The sequence below is a fragment of the Megalobrama amblycephala genome, linkage group LG5 (assembly GCF_018812025.1).
Source record: "Megalobrama amblycephala isolate DHTTF-2021 linkage group LG5, ASM1881202v1, whole genome shotgun sequence".
Classification (NCBI taxonomy): domain Eukaryota; kingdom Metazoa; phylum Chordata; class Actinopteri; order Cypriniformes; family Xenocyprididae; genus Megalobrama; species Megalobrama amblycephala.
Window position 1 is genome coordinate 20,290,003 of NC_063048.1, and position 19,924 is coordinate 20,309,926.

Genomic DNA, 19,924 nt, shown 5'->3' on the forward strand with positions numbered 1-19,924 from the left:
GACAGATACTCAATATTCAATGACTTGGATCGGGGGCACAAAAAACTTGATCCAAATATCCCTAACTACAGTAGAATACTGGAATGGACTGGCCACTTGTTCATGGTGTTTTCCCCTGCCTTTGGACTAGGCTACTGGGATAGTCTCCAGCCCTATGACTCTTCAGAGGTCGTATAAGGAAGTGAGAGAGGGATAAATACTAAAACAACACTGTAAAATGTAATACTTGGAGTTAGGGTTAAGTATGAGTGATTTTAATGGTGAAGCTTGCTTTAAATTGAATTCAGTGGGAATCTGATTCAGCTTTATAGTGAAATCACATCATGCTTCATGCATCATCTGAAGAGTCCATATTGGAGTAAAGTTGTGGAAATGAAGACAAGCTGCTATGGTTACTGGGCCTTAAGTAATGAATATCTGTGCACACTGAAGATTTATTATAAACTGGTTAGCTGCTCTGTTCTCACAAGCACCGAAACAAAAGTTTAACTATATTCAGTACTTTTTGATTTATGAAAACCGTGGGCTGAGAGTTGTTGATATCTCAGCTCTGAAACCGTTTGTGGGTGATCAGGAGTTTATGTGTGTCTCACTCAGTCACAGTTCTGTTCAGGCTTAACGCTAAACCCGGTCTGTCTCACTCCTCATGGGGTCGGGTTATTTTTCAGGTCATACAGAGAGGCAGTGCGAGACAAATCAGGACAAAAACAGCAGGGGTGTGTGTGAAACAGGGTGTGCATCTGTCCTGTACTGTATTTTGGTACAGTTGCTGACTGTATAATAGCTCTCTGAACTAACTGTGTGTGTGTCTATCTCTTATTCTATTTCTCTCTCTCTCTCTCTCTCTCTCTCTCTCTCTCTCTCTCTCTCTCTCTCTCTCTCTCTCTATCTATTGTTATTTAGTGTCTGAGGTAAAACTGTAACCATGTGACCCTTTATGTAACTCTTTCACTTGGGTTTCATAAAATAGAAACTATTTTCTGCAGTGAGATGAGGAGATGTGCAGGTATTGAAAGTGTCAGTTATTTTACTGATTTTGTGAGGTGGTTTTGTGTGTGAAACCGAGATGAAGGAAGGAGTGAAATATCTGAGAAATCAGCACGTATGTGCGATACATAAATCTGATGACCTTACAAAACAACAATTTTTTTTTACCTCTCATTCTCCTTGTTTCCTATTGTTTTCTCTCTCTCTCACTTTGCATTACTGCAAATTACTTAAGTGGTTTTATTTAAAAAAAAAAAAAAAAAAAAAAAAAAAATGCAACATAAGAGATGTGTAAATATAGTTAGCTGGTTTGTCCTCTTAAAGGCAGGGTAGGCAAAAAAATGTATAAAAAACTTTTTTTCAAAATTTGTTTAAACTTTATTTATATATCAATACATAATTAAAATGTAAGTACTCTGAAAAAGAAAGTATAAAAATCGAGTGTCTGTAGACCTCTCACGACTGTTTTAAAGACAGCTCATTATTTCCATTCACTCCACCCCCTCCCTTCTGGGCTCCTTCCAAAGCCACGCCCCCAAAACGCATGAACGTGTGACTCCGACCACTGAGCTGGAAGACGCATTATTTACCTGAGACGAGCGGAGAGGAAGGAGCACGGCATGTAGTGACATCATGTCAGAATCACATGTAATAAACATAACTTTATAATTATGAAGATAAACAAACAAGATGTATTTTAGTACTCACTATCAAGCTAGCATATTGATATTGGTAAAGTTTAAAATATATATTTTTTGATTCGCTAACGAGCTATCTATAAGGCAAAGCTAAAAACAGGTTGCATGATACACGTTTTCCATTACCATCATTTACACTGTGATGAAGATGAATTTCGTGTAAGATTCATAACATATACGTTGTTCTACAGATCAACAGAGTAACATACACTCAAATATCAACTCACAACTGCATTGCAGACACAAAATAATAACACACACATACAACAAAGTGTGTACGACACACACAGATACAAGATAAAGACATCAGTAAACATTGGTAGAGAATATAAAAACAAAACAAAGGCGAAAAAAAAACGTGCAGGTAAACTTACAGGTGAACATGGTAAAAGAGTTAGACAGAGGGTAAAATTATGCACAATTCAACACTATAGCTATCATTATTTATCGTCTCTACTACGGCTCGCTAAGTAATGTTATGTTAGCTATATTATGCAGCTACGTGTGCTAATGACACATGCTTCATGAAAAAATAAACAAAAAAATATGTATGATCAAAATACAAAAAGAAAGATTTACCTGTCCAGCAGAAATAAAGCCATCAAGGAGTCACTTTTCAGCCCCTTGAGTTCCCTCAGTTCTCGCCATCGCTGGAAAGCCACGCCGATATTAACTCGCGTTTTATTTCTTTGTTTATCCAAAGACTTTTTGTTCATTGCCTTTTCTTGTACTGTTACTGTCTTCCTTTTTTTGCCTGGTTTGCCTTCACTAACTGCATAGGCCGATACTGTGAATTTAGCTTGCTGTTTCTCTGCCATTGTTTTGGTATTCCTAGGATCCATGCCTCTTGGATTCCCCAAATCAAACGTGCGCGCGCAAGTGGGCAGGTCATGTGTGGCAAAAGGGTGGTTGCCATGGTTGCGAGAGAGTGACAGCCGCCTAAGCCAATCCTATGTTTCGTCCCGGATGGAAATAATGAGCTGTGTTTAATACAGATTAAACGGTCTAGAGTCACTCGATTTTTATACTCTTTTTATCAGAGTTCTTACATTTTAATTATGCATGTATATATATAGAAAGTTTAAACAAATTTGGAACAAAATTTCTTACCTACCCTGCCTTTAATATTACTGGATTTTCATGCCTGAAACTAACTGATTAACAGTTGAGACAGGGTTCAAGCTCTCACCCCCCTCTCTCTCAGGGTTGTGTGTAAATGGTGTGATTTCTAAGAACAGGAAGAACTGCTGTTATTATACTTCATGGTACAATAGTGCGACAACTAAACTGGTGTAGGAAGGGATGCAAATAGTGTTGCCACTGAAAACACCTCTTTCTTTTCCTCTGTAAGCAGCATTGACTTCCTGTTCTGTGGTCACTTGTTAGTAAGAAATGCAGTTATTAGTCAAACTTCTTTTCTCACTCCAGCCATTCTGAATAAGTTTTTCTAAATAGGTTTCTTAAATGATTTGTGTACTCATAATAATGTTAAAAGCACTTTTATTCAAGTGATTACTACAGGGATAATCAAACTCTGTCATGCTAGCATGTTCCAAATTTCCTTGATGACCTCACTTCCGTTGTATTAAACAGTTCAGGAATGATATGCTATGTGGCTGCTCCAGTGGTAAGTCATTTTGTACTGCTTTTGGGTGGTGGACTCAAGGTCTAGGTTTTAAAAAGTGTAACTACTTTTAACTTGAATGCTTGCTGTGGTGTTAGAAAGCTTTAGAAAGAATCCTAGATGCGAGCGCAATGGTCAAATTTGTCATTCTAGCATGTTTACATAGAAAAACAACGGAAAAGCAGCACACCGAAATTTTGTGACTGCTTAATTTTGCAGGTCATTTTGCCCTGTTATATGAGAAGTTAACAGCTCTGGCTAACACCTGTTAGCACTTCATGTGCTGTGGATGCCATTTAGACCACATGCTTTGATGGTTTTATTAGGATTGTGTGTATGGGGCAGGTGTTGATTTTCTGTCGGTGTGAGGAATTTATCAGTGCAGTATATACATGTGGCCCATTAACACTCGTAGTCCTTGTTAAAGTATTATACAGGGATTGTATGACCACATTCTCTGCTACACCCTTAAAGTAAGTGACTTAGAGGTCCAGCAGTAACACACACATTTTAAGCCCATAGCAACAGTCTGGTATGTGGGACAGGGATCGCTGTGGGAGGATGGAGAGAGGTGTGAAAAAAAAAGACTCTTTGGATAGAGGAATGGAAGAGGGTGAGAATCCCCAGAGTTGCTGGCGTCGCTGTTTAGGGACAAAGAATGAGAAGATGGACATGAAGAGACAGAGCTCCCATATACAAATTAGCTAAGTTAAAGCCAACATGAAAAAACATCAAAATCGAAGCGTTGTAATTAATTTGATGTTCTCAATCATATTTTGAATGGTTCTTTAGTGCACATTATGAAAAACATCAATATTGAAACCTTTTACTTAAAGGATTATTTCAAAATGAAAATTAGCCTACCCCAAGCTTTACCAAAGACTATAGACCTTATTTTCCAGAGAAACAAGCGCGCCGCCATCTTTATAAAATTGTCTTTGAACTTCCGTTTTGCGGTAGCTCTGTACATTTCTATGGCATCGCTGTCAAAGAATAATTAGTTGGTTAAGTGGATTTAGGTGTTGTAGAGTTAATGAAAGTTATCATGAGCATTGTTATGTTTAAAGCAGATGTCTTAACAAATGTCAGTAGATCGGGAAGATTTTAAAACAAGCAGTTCATTCATAAATGTAATATCGCTGTGGAAATACAAACCGGAAGTCAAAAGACAACGAGCGCAACGCTGAAAAGGGGCGGGGCTACATAAGGTCTATAGAATAACACAAGACGCGTCACTCATATTGTTTTGAATGGGAGAAAGTGTAACGCGCAATATGGCGGAATAAGTCCCGCCTTCTAAATAAGAGCCAATCGCCGACTGGTAAAGTCATCGTGTCACTGCAGCGGGTGTTAGAATCACCGGTTTCTATAGAAACAGTCAGACGCGCGCCTCTGAAACATGGCAGAAGAGACGCGCATTTAGGTCTGCACATGCGCATTAGCTTGATCCAGCCTGAAAAATAGTTTTTTTTGTCATGATTCGAGCATTTAGAAATTAAATTTATGAGCCGGTTGTTGTTAGATTTCATTGGTGATTTCAAATATGAAATTTATAAGGTTGGCGAACAGTTTTGGAGAATTTGATGTTTCCCCATTCAAACAGATTGCATGATGCCCAGGATGCCCGAGAGGCGTTTCAAAGATGGCCGCCGAGTGAAATGACTTGTCTTAAAGGGACTTTGGCTTTACTCACCCTCAAGCCATCCTAGGTGTATGACTTCTGATGAACACAATTGAAGTTATATTAATAAATGTCCTGACGCAATAAATACAAATACTATTATTTACAAATAAATACACTTTCTTCGTAAGTTGAATACAGAAGGTGGTTTGGTGGAAGCTAGATATTTTACTTTCATAACTTGCTAAATATGGATATTTTTCTTACACAAACGCATCACTTCGCTTCAGAAGGCCTTTATTAACCCCCCAGAGTCATGTGGAGTAGGTTTATGATGGATGGATGCACTTTCTTGAGCTTCAAACTCGTTGGCCCCATTCACTGCCATTAAAAAGCTTAGACACGTCAGGATATTTATTAAAAAAGCTCATCATCAGTGTTCGTTGGAAAGAAGAAAGTCTTATACACTAGGATGGCTTGAGGGTGAGTAAATCTTGGGGTAATTTTCATTTTTAAGTTGAACCAATCCTTTAACACAGAGTCCTGGTCCCATTGGTTCATATTTTTCCAAAGTTTAAAAAAAATTGTTTGTTTTAATTACTCTTTAATTAAAATGTAATGATTTGCTTTTTCTCTGAAATAGCTTTCAGTTTCTGCTAGAGATGGGCATTTTTCTAAAACATTGTATTCGAATATTTGGGCTCGTAAAAAAACGAATATTCGAAGATTCATTTATTTAAATGACGTTTTTTTTTAATTCATCAAGATTTTGTAACCATTTCACAAGCTTACGATTAGGCAATATACACAACAAGCTTACATTATATTTTAAGGTTTTCTTTTAGTTCAAAACATTAAACTGTGTGTGTAAACAAAAAATATAAAGAACAATTTAAGCTCAAGCAGCGTGAACGGGAAAAACGCTAATAAAGCAGACCGCCAGTTATCCAACAAAACGTACATAATACACTCGAGTCAGAATATGGTTATCGTGTTTATATTGTTTCACATGTTCATGTTAACAATAAAAAACAATAATATCCACATGCTCGGCTGAGAAAACGGCTCTACGCTGACAGGCGTTGCAGAGACACAAAGATAACAGCATCACTTTTTTGTTTTCTGTTCGTAAATATGTCTCCCTCAACAAAACTTAAAGGAAGTTTGTCTCGAGATCATTTTGCTGTCAGATAAGTTATCTTCTCGGCTCAAGTCAGAATTGCGAGATATAAACTCGCAACTCGCAATTGAGAGATTCTGAGAGATAAACTCGCAATTGTGAGAAAAAAAGTCAGAATTGTGGGACAAGTCAGAATATATCATGCAATTGCGAGTTTATATCACGCAATTCTGATTTTATAACACAATTGTTAGGGGAAAAAAAAGTCAGAATTCTGAGATAAAAAGTCGCAATTACTGTTTTTTTTTACTGGCTTTCATACTTTCCTCATTCGATGGGTGTTTTGATTTCATGTGCTTTCTCATTATGGTGATGATATTATGATAACTCTGTCTCATTCATTCGATCAAAAGTAATTCCATTTTGTAAGATCATTTTCCAAACTTCGCAGGCAGATGACAACGTTATGTGATGATCAAATACATTTGTTAAACACGCTCCACAGCGCCACCCAGCGCATATAGTTATAACTGCGAGTTTTAGTGCTTAGGATTTATCATGGTATCACTGCATTTACGTCGAACAAAGCAACATAGTAAAATTCTAATAGTATTTTTATTTTTTGAACATTAATTACAGATCTGTTTGTGCACACCCCTAGTTTCAGATGACATCACTTAAGTTCCGTTCACACCAAGAACGATAATAACTAGGGGTGGGACAGAATATCGATATGGCGATATATCGTCATCCTTCTCTGTGCGATACGAGAATCGTATCGCTGCGCCAAATATCGATATTTTAATTAAAAAAAAATAAAGCACTATATATAGATTTCTTTGCTCAAAGCGTCCTACTTCAAGGCGGCGCTCGACACATGAATGAGGAAAAACGTGAACTTAAGTTAACTAGCCTAAGAAAAAGAGGTTATTAACAGGATGGCGGACAGCAGTGTGAGTAAAATAGATGCCCCAGCCACGTTTAAGTTCACAGTCTTGACGCACTTTTATACCATTGATGTGACAGTCGTAGACATCTTTGACGTTCTTCACCGAGCGCTTAGATATACACGGGAGCATTTGAAAGCATATATTAGGGATCCTCTGATAGACGCCTGCTTTCGAACGCTCCCGTGTATATCTAAGCGCTTGAAGAGCGTCAAAGGGTGATGTTTGCACCTGGTGACTTCATGCATTTTCTCTGATCGGATAGCTATCCGATCGTGAAAAGACCAGGTCTAAATGCCTAAATACGCATTTGAGACGGATTTAAATCCGATCGCTCAAACCACTTCAGGAGATGGTCTGGGACGCATTCCAGTCAAAACTGTCTATGCTCAGTCTAAATGCATCTGGTTGTTGAAACTACATATGTAAATTTTACTTCTCCCAAAAATACTAAAACTGAAACATGTGAGAGTCAGATATGACAACGCTACTGCATCACACATCGCCGCAGATCTCTTCAGCAAGCTGACGCGCAAACGGCCGCATATGAAAGTGAAAGTAAGTCGCAGACGCATAACACACAATTATCTTCATTAAAAGTAATGAGACCTTATACCAGTGCTGTTGCCGCTCTCTCCTATTGCAGTCTTTGATTTTGAAATTAACTGATGGTCAATAAAATGCACCTCATATTTCTTGCTTTCGGTGACGTGAACTCTATTAAATGTACATATAAGATCGGATTTATCCGTTAACCTGCACTTAACCTTTTCACGTGCATTTTGTTTTCATATTAAGACCAATATCGCGATGTATCATTATAGGATTGTCTAGCGATATATCGATTATCGCAGAATCGCTGACTCGCGATATTATCCTTATCGTGAGCCATTTATCGTGATCGTATCGTATCGTGAGGTACCCTCCGATTCCCACCCCTAATAATAACGATAACTGTTATAAACAGCTATAATAAATATATATATAATATATAGTGTGTTTATATATTGTCCTTGGTGTGAATGGCCTATTAGGCTGTTCAGGCAAACAGATAATCTTAATCCATAGCCAAATAGCTATTTAGGCATTGTTTTAGCAAATATAATACTTGATGGATAGAATCATGTTCCACCAAACATTTTATTTAATTTTTTTATTTTGCAATTTACTTTCATTTAATGTTTATTTACATTTTTTCTTTAATAAAATTTCATATTGACTTAATGTGCCATTGACAGGATGAGATATTCACTGGTTGTTTTACATGCTGTTCCTTAGTGATTCCAAATTTGGGACATCACTGATCGGATAGGACCTACCTCAGTAATACGTGCATATGCTGTCTGAATTTTCAGGGACAAAGCTTTCAAATCACGGTTTAGTGAAAAGGTCACTTTGGCCAGGTTTCACATGAAATGCAGATTGAGCTGAACTTTGCGTAAAGACCTACAGTCTCAACTCATATTGTATGGTTTCTTTTTGGTTTTGAGATTGTAAAGTTGCTCTCAGTTGAGAAAGAGAACATTTGCTAGGTGTTAAGCTGCATGAGTTTGTTTGCATTTAGCTGATCACCATCTTCCCTGTTTGTCCTTTAGATCTTGTTAGCAACGTTAATCTCATGTCTGAGAGTACATAGCATACTGTAAGTCAGGTTACAATGAGGAAATGTGGTTAAGACTGTAGAAAATGGGCCACCAAACATCACTTAAACAGTTTAAATGGTGCCTGGTGCAGTTTTATGATTCCTTCCTGTGGTTTACTAACCTAAATGATATGTCAGCTTAAAACGCACTAAAAATAGCCACTTAACAGTTTTCTTACAGGTTTCTTTCTGTTTTGTACAGTTGCAGTGATGATGAGGATGATGATGGTGATGAAGAGGAGACAGAGCTGAGAGCTGAGTGTGTGTGGTGGTGTTGCGTTCACATTGGGAGCGGAAAGAACCCCCTCCCCCACACACACTGCATCCATGTTCTCCCCCGACCAGGAAAACATCTCCACGTCGTCAACCAAAGTGCCAGTCAAATACGGAGAACTCATTGTGCTCGGGTAAGGCCTTCTGACCTTTTGACTCTGGAACAGCAGGCATCTGTCATGCCGGAGTTAATAGTTTGTAATGCTTCTAATGCTTAGTGACAACTTTGCATGTGCACGCTTGCGTTTTCTTGTGCGTTTCTGAAAAAAGTCAGCTGCCATGAGGTTTTTGGTGGTTGGTGTTGTTGTTAGTAATGTCATTGTGGGCAAAATGTGAGGGTGATGCATGTTTAAGGGAACAATGCAGCCCTCAGTTAGAAAACAAAGTGGTTTTCAATGTGGTGTTGGAGTATCAATGCACTTCATTGACTTACATCTGCAGAACAGCCTTCTATGTGATACACTGCGCTATACCATCACATGACCAACTGCCGTCTAAAATAGGTTTTTGTGTATTAACTTCTTTGATTAGATGTTCTCTGGGGTCATGGATTGGATTCGATTCTCATCCTGAAGCACATTGAGGACTCACCTCCATTATTGTGTTGAGTTACAGCTGAACTAAGTGTTGTGTTACTGCTAAACTGTGGATTTAGGTACCTTGAGTGTAGGGCTGCATGATTAATCAGAATAAAAACTAAATCATGATATGGCTTAGTGCGATTTAATTAAATAAATATATGCGATGCATGTTTTCAGGGACAGCAGTAGTGAAGCATGACACTGTGTTCTTACACAGCAGCTCGTTATCGGCCGGTTCGCATTAAATTCTGCTTCACACAAACTCCATCTCTGCATCTGCTCTGAGTTTGGGTCGCTGTAATATGCATTTGGGAACGCGACATGCGGCAAACATCTTCCCAAATTTGTAATAATAAGTGCTTATCAACAAAAGAGAAGCTTTAAGGGTTCTCTGCTTTTTTTTTTTCCCCCTTTAAAATAATAATTTGAAGGTTTAATGTTTGAAAATCTAAATCTAAAATAATATAAAATTTGTGGTGAAAGATTACAAGATTACAATGATCTTTTTTTTGTTGTTGTAATTTTTATATTTTTTAGTAGTAGTAATAATGATAAAAACAATAATGTAATAAAAAAAAAAAAATAAATAATAATAATAATAATAATAATAATAATAATTATTATTATTGCTTTTATAGTCATATTGATATAAAATTGCCAAATTGTACAGCCTTACAAACAAGCACAGCAAACCTGGATTTAAATTTTTTTTTTATTGCAGTCACAGTTTTTATCAGAAAAGTCGTTTTCGTCGTAGTTGTTCATTTTAAGCGATTAATCAACTAATCGCACATTTATTAATAAACCATATAAATTATAATTAAGAGCCTTTAATGCCTACATAGCTTAATTAGCGCTCAAGCGCACACATTAAAGCTTGCCACAGCGCACCGCCAGAAGTAATGATTATGAATGCATTGGGGAAAAACAGCAATGAGACTGCTTTAACATTTTATTGATAAACGGTGTGTTTTCTGTATTTTCGGCGACAGTGATGAAGTTGACGATCCTTTCTCGTCATCTCCGCAGTAGTGGACGCCTATGCACGTTTCATACGGATTACATAACCTGAGATGTTTTCCATTTGAATTTGTTCATTTAAGTAGGTATTTCGCTTTCTATAGATATATTTTTAATGTCTTTGAGGCAAGTTTACATGGAGTTTCGTTTTTTTTTCGTGCTCAAATTCACAGAGAGAGAAAGCCTGTTTGCTTTCATTATTTTACAAAAGCACAAAGTTTTGTTGTTATTGTGAGTGCATACAAATAAAAGTAAACTCTTCACAGATTCAAAAGATGTATTACTCTTATCTGTATGTATTTTAAGTGCAAGTGATCGCTTCCATGTTAGCTGTCATGCAGTAAGCGTGCTTTTGCACTCTGCACAAACACTTGAATAGCCCACATTTTTCTAGGTTAACTTTAAAGCGAGCGGCCATGTAAAGTTGCTACTACTTACATGTTTCAGGTGATAAGCCATATTTGAGGATGATGAATGATAGCAAGCGTTTGGATGTACTGCCCGATTACCACATAGATCAGATATTAACGATCTGTCAGTCCAAACTATGTGACTATGGCATTTCCTGTGAATTTTTTTTTCCTGCAACTAAGGGATTAATAAAATTTTGGTTGACTATGCCTCTTCTCGTTAACTAACGGTAAGTCGACTATTAGGGGGGCAGCCCTAGAAAAATCCCAATTAGTTTTCTCCCCAAATCATTTAACCCTAGCCTGGGTGCCAGCCCGAACCCCGCCCACAACATTTTTTGGACGGGAAGTTCGGTCTGGACTCGATCCATTGTCGAGTAATTATGCTCGGCTCCCAGAAGGCCGAGCCAATCAAATTGCCAGGGCGGGCTTTAATCGATGATGGACAGGCTATCTGCGGTTACGTAACCACCCACGTCATCAAAGAGCGCTTGGGTTGAATTGGTTTTCACCAATGATGACTGCAGCTGGAGAAGTAAGATGTTTAGATTCTGCTATCACGTCTGTAATAAAAGAAATCGACAGCGCATTAATTTTAAAAGACGAACAAAGAACCGCAATCAAGGCATTTGTCGATGGGAAAGATGTGTTTGCCGTCCTTCCAACGGGATTCGGCAAAAGTTTAAGTACAAGTTCAACATACGTCACTTACTGCGTTTCTCTGATTGGTTGTAGGTCTATCCAATTGAGTGCAGAGTTTTTTTTTTTTTACTGGTTCGGTTAAGACACGCCCCATAATTCAAGTGCAATGGAGCAGTATCAGACTCACATTCTGCCTTGAATATGAGTATGACGAAGTCAGGCTCTTCTGTTTTCTTCTGTTTTTAATCTTGATATAGACAAATATGAATTCTGTTGAATGTTTTTGGGAATGATATTTGTGTTACTTAAGTTCAGTTACTGAGCTTCTAGCTCTAACAGAGCTAACTCTCTTGAGCTTATAACCTACATTTGACCACACACTGTTCCATGAGTCAGTCTACTGATGAGGCGGCTCATTTTCCTTCACCACCTTGTTTTCCCTCTGCTTTTCACTCTCTCCTCCCAGCAACAGCTGACACTGAAAGACTTTCTTCATCTTCACTACTCCGGGGGGGATTTCCCTCCCTATATCTGTCGTTTCCGGAGTGTTTTCTGAAGGAATGCGTCGTAGACGAGAAATCTCAGCTGTGGAAATACTCAGCCCGGTTCTTGCGTGTGTACATGCATCATGTTTTCAATCCATGAAATTCCCTGTTCGTTCTGACTCACTGTTTTTTCCCCATGCATCAGTTCTTGAGATGATCACAGAAAAAGTCTCTGTCTTAAAGGATGCATGTATTTTATTTTTAAGTTTAGACTTACTCAAGCTGAAGATGTCACATGGTGGAAAACCCCAGATGTCTTTTACTTTTCTGATCTCCATGTAAGAGAAAGTGTAGTTTTGTGAGAGAAGGCTCAGGAGAAGAAGCACAATCGGCCAGCTTGTTTAGCCTGTTTATAGAGTACATTGCGATTTAATGTGGTTTGCCAAAATATGTTGAGAATGCACTCAACAACGTCAGTGCATGCCTTCAGCAAGCTCATGTTAAATCAATCAGAGACTTAATAAAGTTCAATGTTGTGCATTTAAAGCCCAAACCCACACAATACCAAACACACAACATTTGAACTACATCATCACATTACAGACAGTGTGTCTGTGTGCTGTTCACTTGGGCAGTGAGTAAGTGGGTGGAGGTCTGAGAAGAAACCTCCAAAGAGAAAATCACAATGCACAGCAGGTGTAGTTAATAATACTTCATGTAGTGTACATACACACTGCGCACGGATCACGGAATTTGTTTTTTAAATGCAGCTTTGATCTTTAGTGATGAATGTCCATACTACCAATTTGTAAGTGATCTGGTGTATGTCCATTGCTTCCATTAGTAATGGCAACAGAAGTGTCGGCATTACACCATGAGACCATAAATGACATTGTGGAAATGTTTCTTGGGCACCAGCATATTAGAATGATCTCTGAAGGATCATGTGACACTGAAGACTGGAGTAATAATGTTAAAAATTCAGCTTTGCATCACAGGAATAAGTTACATTTTAAAAATATAATAAAATAGTCATTTTATATAGTAAAAACATTAATATTGTTAAATATTAACAGTTTTTTTTTATCAAATAAATGAAGCCTTGGTGAGCATATGAAACTTATTTTAAAAACATTGAAAATTTTACTGATCCCAAACTTTCAGATGCACTACTATATTTACATGCTGTGTCAAAAGCATATGCCACTAATGAGTGAATTCGGACAGTTGTGGACACTACTGCACTTTGTGTTTGTTACTTGTTGTGCCCTCAATAATGAAGGAAACTACTTGAAATCCAGTTTCACCATTCAGACTGACACCTTTCCATAGATCAGATTTTAAACTGAATTTCAGACCACATATAAACACCAAATTCCATTTGACATAATGTATGTTGTTACTAACTCTGGTCATCATGGTAATCCAGTCTCTGTGGACACTGACCACCTGCACATGATTCCCCTGTTCATATTAGCCTTCATAAATGTTAACAGCCTTGTAACCTAGAAACTGCTGCCATGGGGGTTGTTAAGTTCAGTAAGTCATCACAGCTAAATATATATTTTAATGAAGAGTGGAATGGTTTTTGTGTAATTTTTGGGATTAGGTTTTAGTTCCAGATAACAACCTAAATGGTTGTTTGCTTTTCCTTAGAAAAGCATTAGATTGAATATCTGCCATACAGCTTTTGTTTGTTTCTGCTTTTGTGAGCGCTTGTGTCTGTTTTGTCCTCCACCTGTTGCCTGTGGCTGAATTGACGGTATATGTTGTGTGCAGGTGCTTTCAGTTGAACTTCTCACTCCCTCTCTTTCTGCAGGTATAATGGCTCTCTGCCCAATGGGGACCGCGGCAGAAGGAAGAGCAGGTTTGCACTCTTCAAAAGGCCCAAATCCAGCGGTGTCAAACCGAGCACTGTACACGTAGCCTGCACCCCTCAGGCAGCCAAGGTAAGCACACACATCCTCCACCCTCCAAAAGAATCAGCAGTTACAGTGTCATTTTGGTTCTGGGTAAGTTTTGAATTAAAACACTAGGTGAGTTTGAGCTGTAATAGAACAGGGTGTGTCCACTCAACACATCTGGATACTGTTGAGCTCATGAATGACCCCTCTGTGTCACAATCTCGCACATTTACACACATTAGTCACAAACGGCTCTCAGCCGGTTACCCAATAAACTTTGGAAAAAAAAGCTTTTTTTTAAGTTGTAGTCATTTAATGGTGGTTAAGTGCTGATTTCTTGGGCAGTGTCTATTTTGACTTCAGCATGCTATATTTTATCATCTCTCTTCCTGTTTCCTTAGGCCATAAGTAACAAGGATCAGCACAGTATTTCCTACACGTTGTCCCGAGTACAGACGGTGGTGGTGGAGTACACTCAAGACAGCAATACAGACATGTTTCAGGTACAATCTCACTGCTGACTGTGCTCTACTGTCCTTTTGGACTTCTTGGACTGTTTTCAAAGCGTCCATTAGTCTCACAGCCTGAATTAATGCTGTCACTAGGCAGAAAAGAGGTGTCACTATCATCTACTTTGATTGTGTATATCCTATAGTCTTCCTATAATTGTGTACAGTGATGGAAGTGTACAAATGTGTATGCAGTGTTTGATGTTTAAACTCTCTCTGCATCTCAGATTGGCCGCTCAACTGAGAGTCCTATAGATTTTGTGGTGACCGACACTGTTCCCGGGAGTCAGAGTAACTCTGACACTCAGTCAGTTCAGAGCACCATATCTCGCTTCGCATGCCGGATCATGTGTCAGCGAACGCCCCCTTACACCGCCCGCATCTATGCCGCCGGATTCGACTCCTCCAAGAACATCTTCCTAGGGGTGAGAGAGCAAGAAAGTGTAACTTGAGCTTATATGAAGACAGGGCATGAGAAACTGGCACTGCTTTTGAGCAGCGTAGACATCTGATGTTGGACCCAATATGTCCAAATCTCCAATGTAAACAGATTTGGAATCAGAATAGATTTAAATGCGCAGGTAGCATCTTTCTGAAATGGCTTATCAACTTCATGAAGGATTTGAATGTTGTATTACAGCAATATTTACTTCTGTAGAACATAAAAGAACATATTTTAAGATATTTAAGATATATCTGCAGTTTTTTTTTCTTTGTGTCCATACAGTGTTTAGTTCCCAATTTTCCTTTTTAGGTGAACTATCCTTTTAATCACTCAAATAAAATTCTTTTTTTTTTTTTTTTCCTTACAGGAGAAAGCAGCAAAGTGGAAGACATCGGATGGACAGATGGACGGTCTGACTACTAACGGTGTGTTAGTAATGCACCCTCGTCACGGTTTCACAGAGGACTCCAAACCCGGCGTTTGGAGAGAGATTTCGGTGTGCGGAAACGTGTTCACCCTGAGAGAGACGCGCTCTGCTCAGCAGCGAGGGAAAATGGTCAGTGCTCCTTTATTACACGCACATATACATATACTCATTCACCCACACAGGTTGTTGATTTAACACATTAATTTAATGAATTAGTTATGGGGAAAAATAATGCATTAAAGGTGCCCTAGATTATGTTTTTAAAAGATGTAATATAAGTCTATGGTGTCCACTGAATGTGTCTGTGAAGTTTCAGCTCAAAATACCCCATAGATTTTTTTTTTTTATTATTTTTTTTAACTGCCTATTTTGGGGCATCATTATAAACGCGCCGATTTTATGCTGCGGCCCCTTTAAATCCTGTGCTCTCCGCCCACAGAGCTCGCGCTTGCCTTAAACAGTGCCTTAACAAAGTTTACACAGCTAATATAACCCTCAAAATGGATCTTTACAAAGTGTTCGTCATGCATGCGGCATGCACGCGTCGGATTATGTGAGTATTGTATACTGTTATATTGTTTACTTCTGATTTTGAATGAGTTTGATAGTGTTCCGTGGCTAACGGCTAATGCTACACTGTTGGAGAGATTTATAAAGAATGAAGTTGTGTTTATGAATTACACAGACTGCAAGTGTTTAATAATGAAAATAGTGACGGCTCTTGTCTCCGTGAATACAGTAATAACCGATGGTAACTTTAACCACATTTAACAGTACATTAGCAACATGCTAATGAAACATTTAGAAAGACAGTTTACAAATATCACTAAAAATATCATGTTATCATGGATCATGTCAGTTATTATCGCTCCATCTGCCATTTTTCGCTATTGTTCTTGCTTGCTTACCTAGTCTGATGATTTGGTTGTGCACATCCAGACGTTAATACTGGCTGCCCTTGTCTAATGCCTTTTATAATGTTGGAAACGTGGGCTGGCATATGCAAATATTGGGGGCGTACACCCCGACTGTTACGTAACAGTCGGTGTTATGTTGAGATTCGCCTGTTCTTTGGAGGTCTTTTAAACAAATGAGATTTATATAAGAAGGAGGAAACAATGGAGTTTGAGACTCACTGTATGTCATTTCCATGTACTGAACTCTTGTTATTTAACTATGCCAAGATAAATTCAATTTTTCATTCGAGGGCACCTTTAAAATTAACGCATTTAACGCACCTGCATTCGTTTCTGAACGATTCTGCATTTTGAACGAATCAATCGGGTGAACCAACGATTCAATGGCCCATTCATAAAGAGAGCCATTTAAAGGGTTATTTCACATACATAAATACATACTCTTAACAAAAGGACTTTTTTTCTGCAAAAAATATTTTTTTATGACATAACTATGTAGGATGGCCTATTTTTCATGATTCAGTAAATTAGCGTAGTTTTTTTAAAATCTTACCACAGTTACCGAATTTAAATGGTATAGCGTAATTGCTACCAGCTGACACATTTCTACCGCCAAAAACAAGGTATAAACCATCATGCTGCCCAGTCCTATTGGATACATGTACTCTGTTTCAAATCATAAGGCCATAAATATCAGCTAGTGTTTATGAAGCAGCATTTGTGGAAGTTGTAATGCTATGTCATATGGGATTCTAAAAATTGAAGCTGTATTAAACAATCATATGGTTCCCTGCAAGATGGGACGTTGGAGCGGTCTGGTGCCATTGACCGGTTGCTCTGGGATGCTGTTGCCACAGTAACGGCCCAGGCGAGACTGTTTTGCCCTGTCCTAGGTAACACAAAGCTGTAAGATGATCTGGAGTTGATTTGTTAAGTGCGTCAAACAGGAGGCCCAATGAGAACTACCACTTTCAACACTTTCCTCCCGGGCTCTTGACAAGTAATTATCTTTAGTTGTTATCTGGACAAATATAGGCTTGTAAAGACTCCTAGATATGCATGGGGGCCATGATGTGTTTGGCCATATTGAGGAACACAAATCAAACTGCTTATGTATTCTTGGTGCACAACTCAAACACTCTCTCTGATACTCAAAGTCCAGAGGCTCAGAGGCGCCCCATTAATCTGGGTTGTCACGGGCAGAACAAACACGCTCCTGATTGCTGTTCATATCCTGCTCTTGAGGAGTCCTGCTGATGGCTCAGTGCTGGCTAAACATGGATCTAATGCTGCCTCAGTGCTGGGCAAACACTGCTCGACTGTGCTGCTGTGGAGAGACGTTCGGGTTTACTGGCTCAGAACAAATCAGGGTCAAGCCCAACGGCTCAGACTCTGGCCTGATGCTGTTGAAACAGTCAAGTAGTTCAGTAGTTAGGACATTTATCAATACATTCAGTTCTCAAGTAAGCAGATTCTAGTGATTTAAATTAGTTAAAAAAGAAGTTGTTGATTTACTTTCTTTGCTGAGCAATAATAATGCACATGTACACTACTGTGCAAAAATTAGGGGTCAGTAAGAAATCAGTACTTTTATTGAGCAAGGATGGATTAAATTTATCAAAGGTCCTGATGAATCCTGAAAAAATTAACTGCTGTTAATGTTAATATATAGCACAACTAACCGTTTTCAACATTGATGATAATAAATGTTTCTTGAGCACCAAATCAACATATTAAATTTCTCAAGGATCACGTGACACTGAAGACTGGGGTAATGGGTGCCGAAAATAATAATATAGAAAACAGATATTTTAAATTGTAATAAAATTTCACAATATTTTTTACTAATTTGCTGTATTTTTGATCAAATCAATGCAGCCTTGGTGAGTATTAGTGAAAGAGACAAAACTTTTGAACAGTAGTATAATAAATTAATTACTATTTATATATATATATATATATATATATATATATATATATATATATATATATATATATATATATATATATATATATATATACACAAAATATACACAGTCAAACCAAAAATTATTCAGTCACTAGATATCATTTTTTATAGTTTTTTTTTTTTTTTTTTACTAGTGGGTGCAGGACACAATAGTTCATTTATGTAAGTGAGGATAACAAAATAAAGTAAACTGTGACATGTTATACCCAAAAATTCTTCATACAGTGGACTATCAGTAAAATTGATTAAAAATTTGGGACCAAAAAATATTCAGACACTTTGACCTGACCATGTTTTGCTTAAGTGTTATCTGACATCATCAAGATTATTTTTTTCTGACACAGTTTAACTCTGAGATCTTGTATTTTATTACCATTTTAAACTATAATGAATAAACTGTAATAATGAATGAATTTTGACTTTTTAATTTTACTATTTTTTTATAAATTTTGACTATTTTTATATATATAATTTATACATACACACTTGCTCAAATACAAAACTGTGTCGTATTTGCACTTAAATTCAGTGACCTTCACACAACACAGCTCAGACACTGCACAATTCACACATGTGTCCATACAGCTGTGCAAGTGTGTGTGGGGTGTGGCTAATGCAGTATAGTGAAGGTCAAACTAAAGGCTGATCAAGGACGGCTCTGTGAATTATGTCGCAACCGTGAATTATGTCTCCAGGATGAATGCATGGATCATAGGGTGTGTATGTTGCACATTTATGTCTGTGTAACATCATACTGACAGACTTCCTAAGCAGTAAATGGATGGATTATTTTTTTGCTGCTTATCAAAAACGAATCATTACTGTACAGAGAGTGGTGGGGCTTTACTGCCCCCTGCAGGCACACTTTGCAGCACTACATCTACTGATAAGATCTGCCTTTGATTTGATTTAATCACACAGAATTTGTTTTAAAAGCATGAATATGGGCTCTATTTATAACTCAGTCCTTTTCTCTTTGCTCTTTTGGTATCTCTTTATCTCCGTAGGTGGACAATGAGACTCAAGAGTTGGTGGACGGCTCTTTGATCGATCTCTGTGGAGCAACTCTCTTGTGGCGTACCGCTGAGGGTCTTTCCCGTACCCCCACCGTCAAACACCTGGAGGCGCTCCGGCAAGAGCTGAATGCTGCTCGTCCTCAGTGTCCCGTGGGTTTCAACACCCTCGCCTTCCCCAGCATGCGGAGGAAGGACATCGTTGACGAGAAGCAGCCCTGGGTCTACCTAAACTGCGGCCACGTTCATGGCTACCACAACTGGGGCAACCGCGACGCAGAGCGAGACGGAAGGGAGGGCCGGGAGCGGGAATGTCCCATGTGTCGCGCTCGCGGGCCCTATGTGCCTCTGTGGCTGGGCTGTGAGGCGGGGTTTTATCTGGATGCAGCCCCTCCCACTCATGCGTTCAGCCCATGCGGCCACGTGTGCTCAGAAAAAACAGCAGCATATTGGAGTCAAATCCCTCTTCCTCACGGAACGCACACCTTCCATGCCGCGTGTCCTTTCTGCGCCCAGCAGCTCAGCGGCGAGCAGGGATACATCAGACTGATCTTCCAGGGGCCTGTGGACTAAACACACCTGCCTATGACCTTTTGCCCTACAAACCCTATTTGACAAACATTAGTCAGGTGTTTCTTTCTGTTGTTCCTATCATTTGATTTTATAAAGATGACATTTTCTGCGCTCTCA

The 19,924-nt window shown here is 38.5% G+C and overlaps 1 protein-coding gene across 3 annotated transcripts in view; it reads left to right on the top strand.

The window, feature by feature from the left end:
• Positions 1-19,924, top strand: part of peli1b (pellino E3 ubiquitin protein ligase 1b) — a 33,962-nt gene extending 14,038 nt beyond the window's left edge. For all 3 annotated transcript variants that reach the window (XM_048191118.1, XM_048191119.1, XM_048191120.1), the window contains 6 exons: positions 8,842-9,046; positions 13,870-13,999; positions 14,356-14,457; positions 14,691-14,888; positions 15,276-15,464; positions 19,229-19,924. In XM_048191118.1, the coding sequence (XP_048047075.1) occupies positions 8,967-9,046; positions 13,870-13,999; positions 14,356-14,457; positions 14,691-14,888; positions 15,276-15,464; positions 19,229-19,807 (1,278 nt within the window). In that variant the 5' untranslated portion in view covers positions 8,842-8,966 and the 3' untranslated portion in view covers positions 19,808-19,924. The remainder of the gene's footprint in view (positions 1-8,841; positions 9,047-13,869; positions 14,000-14,355; positions 14,458-14,690; positions 14,889-15,275; positions 15,465-19,228) is intronic.